The sequence below is a fragment of the Mytilus galloprovincialis genome, chromosome 2 (assembly GCF_965363235.1).
Source record: "Mytilus galloprovincialis chromosome 2, xbMytGall1.hap1.1, whole genome shotgun sequence".
Taxonomy (NCBI): domain Eukaryota; kingdom Metazoa; phylum Mollusca; class Bivalvia; order Mytilida; family Mytilidae; genus Mytilus; species Mytilus galloprovincialis.
Genome location: NC_134839.1, coordinates 35,989,793 through 36,004,438, shown reverse-complemented (window position 1 = coordinate 36,004,438; position 14,646 = coordinate 35,989,793). Strand labels below are relative to the sequence as shown.

General features: G+C 32.2%; 1 protein-coding gene across 1 annotated transcript in view; it reads left to right on the top strand.

The window, feature by feature from the left end:
* The window catches only part of LOC143063483 (uncharacterized), a 43,369-nt gene extending 37,396 nt beyond the window's left edge, over positions 1–5,973 (top strand). Inside the window, exons 17-18 of the mRNA XM_076235662.1 lie at positions 1,572–1,636; positions 2,899–5,973. Coding sequence (XP_076091777.1) covers positions 1,572–1,636; positions 2,899–3,022 — 189 coding nt within the window. The 3' untranslated portion in view covers positions 3,023–5,973. The remainder of the gene's footprint in view (positions 1–1,571; positions 1,637–2,898) is intronic.
* The last annotated feature ends 8,673 nt before the right edge of the window (positions 5,974–14,646 follow it).

Genomic DNA, 14,646 nt, shown 5'->3' with positions numbered 1-14,646 from the left:
GGCACAAAACTCTCCCCTAACATAGGACAGTGTATGTGCATAATCTCAGACATTGAATCTTTATAAACACGATAAATATAAATTGAAAATAACTTTTGAAAGTGGTAGCTATAGGATAACGTAGGATTGCATAAAATACACATTACTGTACAAGCATTATTTGATACTTTAGAAATAGCTGAGAACAATGCCTGAGATTATATTTTGACAATTTCTTTACACTATTCATCTGAACTTGGCCAAGTTTGCCTTTGGGTTTTTGATTAACTGCCTATAGCACCCTTTGGTGCTTTGATCTATAAATTTCAATATGTTTAGCATTGAAGCTGCACAAGAGTACATAATTCTTAAGTGATACTAGTAGTAAAACCTTGCCTGTACCAAGTTAGGAATAGTACAGTTCTTGTCCATTCGTTTTTGATGCGTTTTGTTATTTGATTTTGCCATGTGATTATGAACTTTCCGAATAGATTTTCCTCTGAGTTCAGTATTTTTGTGATTTTACTTTTTTCTTCATATTACAGACTTTCAACATAGATTCAAGAATATGTAAAACAGGCATTACATTTACATGTGTACACTTTTGTTATTTTAATCACACACTATATATCTGACTTTAAATTGATGGCAAATGTTGCTCTCAGACTATAACAGTTTATTCAAAACTCTGACCAAAATGCGAGTTGTTTCAATGAATCAAACTGTTCAAGGGATCAGAAATTTCATACAACTGCTGATAAAACACAATCAAGTAAACAAATTACAGGGCATGGATATATACATTTACATTTCCTTGCTGTATCCCTAATAAGTCAAGGGCATTACTTCAACTAGATACTACCATCCTCACACATGTGCAGATGGACACCTAAACAAAACGTAGCTTACATTCAAAATATTGTATGTACACAAGTATCAATGAATAGAAACATTTGCTTTTATTGAAAGTTAAACTAATTTATAATGTGTAAACAAATTTCAAATATTCTTATATAATTGTAATCGTTAATTATGTAAAATCACTTGTAGAAGTATCACTTCTGCTATATGTTTTGAATAACTTTTAATCTCTATACTCCATTCCAATTAAATTATTTCTTAATTTTTTTTTTGTGAAATTACGTAAAAATTCAATTAAAACTAAATCTAGCCCATGCTGTTATTGTAATTCAGTAATAAATTATTTTTAGTTATGCCCATGACTTTTAATGGCACACTTGTTTTAATTTTTTACACCACTGGGTCAATACCTCTGCTGATGAATTACTGAGATTATCATAAGCTTGGTAGTCAGTGCTTCCGTACTCACATGAGGATTTATAACAAACTTTTTTTAGATTGTCAGATAAAGAATTTTTGATTTGTAAATAAAGGTGCCATCTCTCGCAAGATGACCTTTGATAGATGGATTTGGCTATTTTAAAGGTATTTTTTAGTCATACAGCTCTTCAACAATTTGTTTATTATACATCCTTGGCTTTGAGTATTCCCAAAGAAGGTTAATCCAAAAAAGTACTTTGGAAGCATGAGATTTCGTTTTATTTCTTTTTTAATTTAATCTTATTTTACAGGTAATGAAGTCATTCTTAGGTGATATAATTACAGAATCATTTGCTGGTAAAGTTCACAACAGCAGGTAAGAGAACATGAAACATGACAAACCTCTGGGCTCATGGTTTCTTTTTCAAGAATCAACGCTTACCATTTTATTTATATAACATAAAACATGACTGTGTTGTTTGAGTCAACTGTGGTATTCTACCCATTCAAAGAAGCTATCATTAGATGGAGATTCTAATGCAATTCATTCATATCAAGAACTTGTCACCTGATTGTTCTTACATGAACAGCATGATGGGTGCCACATGTACCTTTTGGTGCACCTGGATCACACCCATTTTTTGGTGGGGTTTATGTTGCTCAGTCTTTAGTTTTCTAGTTTGGGTTTTGTGCACTGTTGTTGGTCTTTTTCTTTTTAGCCTTGGATTTGTTAGTTTATTTTATGAGTTCGGTGTCTTTTGCCTCTCTTAAGGTGGTACCTAACACTTTAACTAAATTTCAGTTTGCTCGTTTAATTTTCAACAAATTTTGACAAATTATTTACTATGACCCTTTGACAAAAATATAAAAATTTCAAAAAATTTGAACCAACTGTTTAATCAGAAAAATTACACTGTTTATAAAGCAGTTTGACAAACACTCATTTTGATCATTGAGAAGCTTGATATTCCCTTATGAACACAACGTCATTTAAACATTCTGCTGATTTTACAGAGTTATCTCCCTGTAGTGTTAGGTACCACCTTAAAGTCTTTTATCAGACATCAACATATATTTTAAGAGTTGATTAAACAGTGTAATGGTAGAGTACTAAGATAATCTGTGAATTTTGAATGTTTGAAGTTAATCTTACTTGAATTCTCTATATTATTATCACCAAAAGATGAAGTTTTTAATTTTGTAAGAAGTGCCTGTTAACAGTCAGGACTATGATGGACATACAACAGTTAATTATTCTAGTTCAAAATATGTTTCCCCATACAAATTTTGACCCTAAAAATCCTACTGAAACACTTTTATATGCTTGCAAAAGACACCCTTGTAGATTTTGAGAAAAAGCAGGCTAATGCCCCTGCAAGGCAGCACTTGCACCTGCAAAGTGGAAAAGGATCAATATAAGTTGTTATAACTTGTTTCCTAAACCACTTTAAATGAATATGTGTAAACAAACATGATGGAGATAATAAGTTAGGGTATTTGACACCACAAAACCGTGTTTTATAAAGAGCTGGTCAGAGTAACAGGCAGAAGAGTCATATAAGAACTTGTATTATACTCCTCCTTTTAATACTGTTTTATCTTTAATCCAGTTTCAAATAGAACTTTATTTGATTTCAGATATCCTGACAGTTTAGGCATGACTGATGTGTTCCAAGCCTTGAGAAATATGTCACAAACAGACTTTCTTACAAACTGCCATCTTGGTGTAAAGGTCACAGAAAGTTCAAATTTACACAGATGACACACATAGCAATTGCAAAAAAAAACCAACATCTTTTAAAAACATTTAACAGTTTAATTGTAATAACTTTAAATTTCACACTTAAACTCTGTCTTTCATTCATTAACAAAAAAAATTCAGTAATGAACAACAATGTATTATAATACTAAAGTTTAGAATGTCAGTTTGGATTGATTGATGGGAGTAAAATTTTAAACATCAGTTAGTGCCACCTCCTTTAAATATAACCCTTCCATATAACCTACTAAAAATTTGTGAAACAAAAGAATTAAAAGACAATTATTCTTTGGATGCCAATTTTTGTGGGATTTATAGGTACAGGTAAACCATGAATTTAAATGTTCAACAAATAACATTATCTATAGTTTTTCTATGCAGAGATTAACAAAACCATGAAAGGAAATATCCCCAAAAATGCAAGATTTCCCCTATCCACAAAAAATTGAAAAAATAAAGGAATCAACATTATATCAGAACACAAAAAAAAATAATTTATAAACAGAAATCTACTGAGATAAAGCAGCTTGTTTACTCATAAAGAAATCATTTTTAACCTTGGCTTATCTTAGATTTACAATGTTTTTTTAAATAACAGTCTGCTCTTTGCCCTTCTCATCTATGTGTTAATTATGAAATGTTAAGTCAATATGAACAAATGTCATCAGTCAGCACGAACAAACATCCTCAGACCAATGAGATAAATGCATGTGTGATTACAAAAGTCTTAAATATTTCATAACAACTGTTGAGTAACATTACAATTAATTTTTATGCCCCTCCTACGATAGTAGAGGGGCATTATGTTTTTATGTCTGTGCATCCGTCTGTTCTTTCGTCTGTGTTTCCATCCATGCGTCCTTCCGTGCGTCTGTTCGTCCGTCTGTCCCACTTCAGGTTAAAGTTTTTGGTCAAAGTAGTTTTTGATGAAGCTGAAGTCCAATCAACTTGAAACTTAGAACACTTTTTACTTATGATATGATCTTTCTAATTTTAAAGCAAAATTAGACTTTTGACCCCAATTTCATGGTCCACTGAACATAGAAAATGAAAGTGGGAGTTTCAGGTTAAAGTTTTTGGTCAAGGTACACATGTTCCCTATGATATGATCTTTCTAATTTTTATGTCAAATTAGATTTTTTACCTAATTTCACGGTCCTTTGAACATTGAAAATGATAGTGCGAATGGGGCATCTGTGTACTGGGGACACATTCTTGTTTCAGATATACTCTCATCCTCCTGTATTTAGGTTAAAAAGATTTATCAATTTTGAATTCAACAAACCGCCACTTGAAACGAAAGTGAATTAGGCACTGTCACTGATGCAACAGTAAACAGTAGCTCCTTATGTACGGTAAATTAAGAATTAATACAACATTGAATTGTAGCCCCTAATTTACTGTAGGTTACTATAAGAATTAAAACAAAAAATGTGGGCTGATGTTTATCATGTGTTCCATTCCATATGCTGACAATTTGACAGTAGATTTGTATGATGTGTGATGCATGCATAGTAAATGTTTACTCTACTGACAGATGGTATAGCCATTTTTGAAATTCATGCAAATACATCCGTTTTTGTTTTGGGTTTCCCCTTGATTTGAATTTTCTTAATGAATTAATGAGATTTTAACATAAGTAAGCTACCTGTAATTGAAAAAGTAAATTCAGTGAAGCTATTACCAATGTTATTTCAACTGATCGGGCGGAGCTTATGTTTTAATTTGAATACGGACAGTCTATTTGAAGATGTGTGTGATAAGAATGATTGCCGTTATAATTATTACTGATTTCTAATCACCTTTCACTGACATCAAAGGAATTTAGAAAACAATGACTGGACTTCATTGATGAGTTTATCCTTAAACACCCATCTATAGATGGACTGGTTTATTGTGAGCGAATCGGCTAAACTCCGCCCAGTCAAGTGAAATAAATCGAGTAATAACAAGAACAAAATTCAAATCAAGTTCTTCATATTAATAGCCAAAGGTGATTTGCAGCAATCTCTCTTAAGAAATAGAAACCCTCAGTGCATGACTTTGGAGATTATTATTCATCACATAAAGAATGTAGAAATATAGATTCCTACACTGCAACAAGTGTATTATTAGATATTTTTCCACTCGAGACAGTTAAATTTTATTATTTAAAGCGCGATGCTTGTTGAGCTCTTTAAATAACTAAAATTTAACTGTCGAGAGTGGAGAAATATCATAATACACGAGTTATAGTGTCGGAATCTGTTTCTCTAATGATTTTTATCCTTCTTTTTCAAAGATTTTCAGAAACTTGTGTTCTTTATATGTGACGTCATCAGGCATTGCCGCCTTTTTTCATGGCGTCACAATAGGAAAATTCAGAAGAAAACAAAACATTTAGACGTCATAATCAAATTTCGACTAATCATTTGCCGAGAACAGATTTTTCACTAGTGAGGAGAAATATTTTTCTCACACCGGTCAGGAAATGTGAAAATAGCACAAAAATTAGAGAAATATTTGTTACGTTAATCTATTGATATTGTTATAAAGGAAATTTTTATGTTTTCAATTAAGGTGGTACCTAACACTACAGGGAGATAACTCTGTCAAATAAGCAGAACGTTTTAATGACGTTGTGTTCTCAAGGGAATATTTAGCTTCTCAATGATCAAAATAAGTGTTTGTCAAACTGCTATATAACCAATGTAATTTTTCTGATTAAACAGTTGGTTCCATCTTTTTGATTTTTTTATATTTTTGTAAAAGGATCAAAGTAAATAATTTGTCAAAATTTTAAGAAAATTAAACGAGCCAAATTAATTTTAGTTCAGGTGTTAGGTACCACCTTAACTTTATATGCTTCAATGAAGTATTGGTAAATATTTTAACTATTTATTAAATATGGTCAGCTTAAAAAATTGTATAGTTTTGTTGGATATTGATGAAGAATAAACAAATATTGTTGAGAACATGTATTTAATTTAATTATTTATAAAGGGTTTAGTCCATATGAACCAGAGGGTCAGTGAAGCTATAGACAATTACAATCAATTGGTCATATTAAGTCATCAAAGGGGATATGGTCTAGTAATTACTATACTGTTTATCAGAACTACTCATTTAAAAAAAGAATCATAGATTGTGTCATGTACTATACCAATGTTCGAAATTCATAAATCGATTGAGAAAAAAAACAAATCCGGGTTACAAACTAAAACTGAGGGAAACACTTCAATATAAGAGAACTTTCAACACAACAGAAACACAACACTAAAATGTAACACACAGAAACGATCTATAATATAATAATGACCATTTTCCTGACTTGGTACAGGACATTTAAAAAAATAGCCAAATCTCGAGCTTTAATAGCAATGTTCAATATAACATTAAAAAACATTTTAAGGGTTCTCGCCTTCTTTTGCTGTTAATTGCAGGCTAAACAAAAATGAGGGGAAAAAAATAATAATATTCCCCTTGATACTATCTTTTGATTGAAAGAAGCTCCTGGCCAAGTTTGGTAAAAATCTATTTTTCTTTTTGATTCAATGACAAGTAAAAACCAATGTTCGTTGGAACGACATTTCCAATTGGTGTCATAATTGAGGATTCATTTTGATCTTGCAGGCCTCTACGAAAATTGAACCACATATGTGTTAATGTCTCACTTTCGTGGAAAATAAACACCATGTATTTGAATCAAAGTTTTGTATAGTATAAAATGATCAATGTCTTTTTGAGAGGTTCAGTTTTCCATGGTTAGGGGGTCAAAATACCAAAGGTGGACAACCTCAAATAGATTATGACAAAAGTTATGATGTTAACTTCCAAATCGTCAACTTCCTATTTCTCAATAGTAACATACTTTTTGTTCCATTGTATGGTGTTTATTGAGATGAAAAAATGCCTGTAATTCATACAACCTAAGTTTTATGGTCAGCATGATGAATTGGATGCCCGACGAATTGGTTGCCTGTGTCTCATCCCACCAGTGACATGTTTTCGTTGTTTTAGATCTTTAGATACCAAAAATAGTCATAGTCGTCTAATCAGTAATGTTATCGATTGTGTCCTTTTCCCTATTGTGACATTTTATTTGAGAATTCGCTTGTTGCATGGTGTACTAGTATTCATAGTAGTAGACTGTTACACTGACGGCCTTATCTGGTCTCGCTTCATTTGAAGTTCCTGTAGTTTTTATTTTGTTACCTTGATTATCCTTCTAAATCTGTTTATGACGACTGTTGCCTTGATTCGTTTGTAATTTTACGAAATCACTAAAGTAATTTAGATCTTTTACTTTAGAGATTCACTGTTAAAATCTGACTTATTTATGAGAACAAAAAATATTCCCGTAATTAATGTAATTTAGTGCTTCAATCTGGTATCGAGTTATCTTGACTTTCTGTATCACAATTTTATTTTACACTATCTATCTTTGAGTGAGACTAACCTATTCTAAAAGAATAATACAGACAATCTTAATGACTATAAGTAATGTGTTGTGTTTTTATACGACCGCAAAATTTGAAAAATTTTTCGTTGTATATTGCTATCACGTTGGCGTCGTCGTCGTCGTCGTCCGAATACTTTTAGCTTTAGTAAAAGTGAATGGAAATCTATGAAATTTTAACACAAGGTTTATGACCACAAAAGGAAGGTTGGTATTGATTTTGGGAGTTTTGGTCCCAACATTTTAGGAATTAGGGGCCAAAAAAGGCCCAAATAAGCATTTTCTTGGTTTTCGCACTATAACTTTAGTTTAAGTTAATAGAAATCTATGAAATTTTGACACAAGGTTTATGACCACAAAAGAACGGTTGGGATTGATTTTGGGAGTTTTGGTTTCAACAGTTTAGGAATTAGGGGCCAAAAAAGGACCCAAATAAGCATTATTCTTGGTTTTCGCACAATAACTTTAGTTTAAGTAAATAGAAATCAATGAAATTTAAACACAATGTTAATGACTACAAAAGGAAGGTTGGTATTGATTTTGGGAGTTTAGGTCCCAAGAGTTTAGGAATTAGGGGCCAAAAAGGGACCCAAATAAGCATTTTTCTTGGTTTTCGCACCATAACGTTAATATAAGTAAATAGAAATCTATGAAATTTAAACACAAGGTTTATGACCATTAAAGGAAGGTTGGTATTGATTTTGGGAGTTTTGGTCCCAACAGAATAAGGGGCCCAAAGGGTCCAAAATTAAACTTTGTTTGATTTCATCAAAATTGAATAATTGGGGTTCTTTGATATGCCGAATCTAACTGTCATGACTGTGTATGTAGATTCTTAACTTTTGGTCCCGTTTTCAAATTGGTCTACATTAAGGTCCAAAGGGTCCAAAATTAAACTTAGTTTGATTTTGACAAAAAATGAATCAGTTAGGTTCTTTGATATGCTGAATCTAAAAATGTACTTAGATTCTTGATTATTAGCCCAGTTTTCAAGTTGGTCCAAATCGGGGTCCAAAATTAAACTTTGTTTGATTTCAACAAAAAATGAATAAATAGGGTTCTTTGATATACCAAATCTAACTGTGTATGTAGATTCTTCATTTTTGGTCCTGTTTTCAAATTGGTCTACACTAAAGTCCAAAGGGTCCAAAATTAAACTTAGTCTGATTTTAACAAAAATTGAAATCTTGGGGTTCTTTGATATGCTGAATCCAAAAATGTACTTAGATTTTTTATTATGGGCCCAGTTTTCAAGTTGGTCCAAATCAGGATCTAAAATTATTATATTAAGTATTGTGCAATAGCAAGTCTTTTCAATTGCACAGTATTGCGCAATGGCAAGAAATATCTAATTGCACAATATTGTGAAATAGCAATTTTTTTTTTAATTAGAGTTATCTTTCTTTGTCCAGAATAGTAAGCAAGAAATATCTAATTGCAAAATATTGTGCAATAGCAAGATTTTTTTTTAATTGGAGTTATCTTTCTTTGTCCAGAATCAACTTAAATCTTTGTTATATACAATATACAATGTATATTCACTTTTTACTACCAACAGATAAATTAAAATAATCTTTACCATTCAGTGATAACAAGCAGTTTTTTTTACATCTTATTTCCTTATCTTATCTAAAATGTTTTTAGATAATGTATGTTGGACATTTGCCAGACATGACTATGATGTCATTTTCTATTTATACCCCCGCTTTAAAAAAGGGGGGTATACTGTTTTACCTCTGTCTGTCCGTCCGTCAGTCCGTCCATCAGTCCGTCCATCAGTCCGTCAGTCTGTCCGTCAGTCAGTCCGTCCCATGAAACTTTCGTCACATTTTTCTCAGGAACTACACATCCACCCTTTCTGTAATTTGGTATCAACATTTATATATGTCAGTTATACCGTGTGATGCGTTTTCAGATTCATCACTTGACAACTTCCTGTTTACCGAACACTTGTCTGATTTTACACATGATAGCCAAGTTGAAAATTTTCGTCACATTTTTCTCAGGAACTACAATACAAGGATTTCTGAAATTTGGTTTCAGGATTTATATAAGTCAGCTATACCGTGTGATGCGTTTTCAGATTCATCACTCGACAACTTCCTGTTTACCGAACACTTGTATGATTTTACACATGATAGCCAAGTTGAAAATTTTCGTCACATTTTTCTCAGGAACTACAATACAAGGATTTCTGAAATTTGGTTTCAGGATTTATATAAGTCAGCTATACCGTGTGATGCGTTTTCAGATTCATCACTCGACAACTTCCTGTTTACCGAACACTTGTATGATTTTACACATGATAGCCAAGTTGAAAATTTTCGTCACATTTTTCTCAATAACTACAATACAAGGATTTCTGAAATTGGGTTTCAGGATTTTTATAAGTCAGCTATACCGTGTGATGCGTTTTCAGATTCATCACTCGACAACTTCCTGTTTACCGAACACTTGCATATTTTTACACTATTAATATTATCCACTTGCGGCGGGGGTATCATCAGTGAGCAGTAGCTCGCAGTTTCACTTGTTTTATTTGCCAATAACTTTATGTAAATAACTTCATTGGAAATTTGCCAATATAAAATGTTGCTGATGAAGTTTTTTTTATTGTTTTATACAATAAACAATGTATATTCACTTTTACTACCAACCAATCTTTACCATTCAGTGATAACAAGCACTTTATTTTACATTTTAATATTTTATGATGTATTTAAAAGAGTAGTTATTGTTGCAAACTCCATTAGAAATTTGAATTGATATCAGTTTTGGAAAAAGGGAAACAGGGATGTGAAAAAGGGGGGGGGGGTTAAATTTTTCTCCTTTCAGATTTCATAAATAAAAAGAAAATTTCTTCAAACATTTTTTTGAGAGGATTAATATTCAACAGCATAGTGAATTGCTAAAAGGCAAAAACAAACTTTTAAGTTCATTAGACCACATTCATTCTGTGTCAGAAACCTATGCTGTGTCAACTATTTAATTTTAGATTTAAAAAGTTTGAAGAAGAAATCTTTAATTGTAAAATTTGTAAAATCTTGACATTTGTTTTGTGTAAAAAAAAACCATGTAATGTCAAAAATTTGATCACAATCCAAATTCAGAGCTGTATCACGCTAGAATGTTTTGTCCATACTTGCCCCAACTGTTCAGGGTTCGACCTCTGCGGTCGTATAAAGCTGCGCCCTGCGGAGCACCTGTTTTTTTTTTTTTGCATTCTGCCACATAATACTTGTAAATGAAGTTATTTAAAACAATAAAAGATAGAATGTATTAACGTGAGCAACACGACGGGTGCCACATGTAGAGCTGGATATAATTACCATTCCCGAGTACCTGATAGATCACCTTTAGTTTTCGATGGGGTTCGTTTTGCTTAGTCTAGTTTTTGTCGAGCCTGCAACTTTTGTTGCAGAAAGCTCGACATAGGGATAGTGATCCGGCGGCGGCGTTAGCTAACTTCTTAAAAGCTTTATATTTTAGAAGGTGGAAGACCTGGATGCTTCATACTTTGTATATAGATGCCTCATGTTACAAAGTTTCCGTCAGTCACATGTCCAATGTCCTTGACCTCATTTTCATGGTTCAGTGACCACTTGAAAAAAGTTCAAATTTTTTGTAATGTTGAATTCTCTCTTATTATAAGTAATAGGATAACTATATTTGATATGTGCGTACCTTGCAAGGTCCTAATGTCTGTCAGACAGTTTTCACTTGACCTCGACCTCATTTCATGGATCAGTAAACAAGGTTAAGTGTTGGTGGTCAAGTCCATATCTCAGATACTATAAGCAATAGGGCTAGTATATTCGGTGTATGGAAGGACAGTAAGGTGTACATGTCCAACTGGCAGGTGTCATCTGACCTTGACCTCATTTTCATGGTTCAGTGGTTATAGTTAAGTTTTTGTGTTTTGATCTGTTGTTCTCATACTATATGCAATAGGTCTACTATATTTGTTGTATGGAATGATTGTAAGGTGTACATGTCTAGCGGGCAGATGTCATGTGACCTTGACCTCATTTTCATGGTTCAGTGGTCAAAATTAAGTTTTGAGTTTTGGTCTTTTTATCTAATACTATATGCCATATGTCAACTATATTTGGTGTATGGAAATATTTAATGATCTTTATGTCAGTCGCGCAGGTTTTATTTGACCGTGTCCTCATTTTCACGGTACATTGCACAGTGTTAAGTTTTTATGTTTTGGTCTATTTTTCTTAAACTATAAGTAATAGGTCAACTATATATGTTGTATAGAAGCATTGTTAGCTGTACATGTCTGCCTGGCATGGTTCATCTGACCTTGACCTCATTTTCAAGGTTCATTGGTCTTTGTTTAGTTATCTTGGTTAATGTTAAGTTTATGGTACAGTTGTTATAAAGCTTAGCTTTTTACTTAGGACTATCAACATAATGTCAATGATTAGTATAGAAGGCGAGACATTTCAGCGTGTGCACTCTTGTCTTTGTTTTGTCTTGTGTAATATTTTTTGTCAGTTTGTCTTTTTTCTTTTTTTATCCATGGCGTTTGAGATTACTTTCTATCTATGAGTTTGAATGTCGTTGCTCTCGGCTCTCTCTCAAAGACAAAGACATCAAAAGGGGGAAGAAACGTAGACTAAAATACTTAGTAATAAACATGCATTTTAATAGACACGCCTTCGATGCAAAAATAATAACCTTTGTTCCTGTGTTAAAGTCGTAATCACTATATAGTACCTAAACTATCTAAAATAATGGAAGCACACAATATACCAGGTATAACAAAAACATCAAATTACTTTCTATAATAAATTTTTTTGGCATCCAAGATCCTTTTAAAATATATAATGTGTATAAGGAGGTTTGCATTTTGGAAATTGCAAATACATTAATTGGTATGTAAAGAAATAACTTTGGAGTAAGGTGATAAATCTGAGTTTGTCTTTTTTGTCAAGGAATTGCACTAGTTGCCTCTTGTTTTTGTATTTGTTTCTTTGGACACAAAAAAAAGTAAAGTGATAGGATGATAACTAATAATAACAATGACATTTCAATTGTGTCTGGCGAATAATTCATGTTTGAAACGAAGATTTCTTTAGAAAATGTGTTTTTGTGATTTTAATGACGTATGTAATAAACACATTTTTGTAAAAGACACCAGTGAAATGTCAGTGTTGTGGATACTCAATAACGATCAAACGACGTTCAACTTAAACATATCCTTATTAAGTCATAATATAATCTGGGTAAAACAAATGAGTCACTTTAAAAAAATACAATTTTCCATAGCAGGTACTATTTCAGAGCTTTTATAATGAAATGAAATTACATATTACCCATATATTTTGAGAAGCAGCATGAGTCATACATCTTAAGTTTGAACTGCATCCTAAAGACCTGCCATAATTCTATGAAAATTTAAGATATATATTTTACAACTATATTAAAGTGTATCAAAATAACCTGAATTTTTACTAAATAAGGCCAGAAATAGGTTTCGTTATTTATTTTTACTTATAAAGAGAAAAGATTGAGGATTTAGAAGTCAGAAACTACTTGAAAAAAGTTAAATAAAAACAAAAGAAAAGGAGAAATAACCAACTCCGATGAAAATTCAAAACGGAAAGTCCCTTATCAAATGGGAAAAAAATCAAATGAATGAATAGCAACTGTCATTTCCTGACTTGGTGCAGGCATTTTCTGATGTAGAAAATGGTGGATTGATTTTGGTTTTATGGCTAGCTAAACCTCTCACTAGTTTGACAGTCGCACAAAATGCCATTATATTGACAACAATGAGCAAACAAAACAATCAGACATAATAGTTAAAATGTCACAATAAGGATACAGTGGTCAATATATAAGTATAAAAGATCATCACTTGTCTGATGTCATACATTTTGTATTTGAATGTTATGTGTTATTTGGAGATAACAAAAATGTTACTCATACCAAAATGATACTCGACTAATCGGTTTTCTGTTAGAACGATGTTGCCTTTTTCAAGAAAACATATTTTTATTGAGATCGCCTACCAGCCGGAAATAAATCAAAACTAAAATATGTTTCGACTGTTTGCATATAGTTTTCATTTAAAATTCCTTAAAACAGAGGAAGGCTATGATAAAATGCACATTTTCGAGGCATGTGCATTTAGCTAATCGTGTCTTAGTCATTCCACCACATCTGTACCGTCAGAGCAAATATTTCTATAACCATGACTGTTAGTAACGTAAAAAAGTTGACAAATTGACATTGTTATATTTCTAAATAAGAACAAATTTGTTTCATACTGCGTCACCCTTTAGAAAATGGTTCAAAGCATAGTTATATTTTATCTTCCACCCTTTTTGATCATTTAATGTGTTCCTTTAAGAATCTCAAATAGTGTTGTTTGCGTAATCATTTTCTATGGATGTTTATTATCAATTAATTAATTAATTAGATTATTGTCAGTCTACATAATACGTGCAGATTGTAACAGTATTAAAACATTTGACTTTTCTACTCTTTACACAAGTATTCCACATTCCAAACTAAGAGACAAATTGAAAGAGTTGGTATTGCTTTGCTTCATAAAAAAGAATGGCCAACGTAGATACAAGTATCTTGTCTTAGGGAGGGATAAATCCTACTTTGTAAAGGATCACTCTGATTCAAACAAAAAATTCTCTGAAACTTATATTATCAAGATGCTTGATTTCTTGATTGACAACATATTTGTTACGTTCGGAGGACGTGTTTTTCAACAGACTGTCGGCATTCCAATGGGAACAAACTGTGCCCCTCTACTTGCTGACTTGTTTCTTTATTATAATGAGGCTGTCTTCATGTCGGAGTTTCTTAGGAAGAAAGATAAGAAGTTAGCAATATCCTTTAACTCTTCTTTTCGCTATAAAGATGATGTTCTTTCACTTAATAATTCAAAATCTGGTGACTATGTGGAACACATCTATCCCATCGAGCTAGAGATAAAGGATACTACAGATACAGTTAAGTCGGCCTCATATCTTGACTTTCATCTAGAAATTGACAATGAGGGTCGGTTGAAAACAAAACTTTACGACAAAAGAGATGATTTTAGCTTTCCAATTGTGAACTTTCCATTTCTAAGTAGCAACATTCCAGCAGCACCTGCATACGGGGTATATATCTCCCAATTGATACGATATTCCCGTGCTTGCATTTCCTATCATGA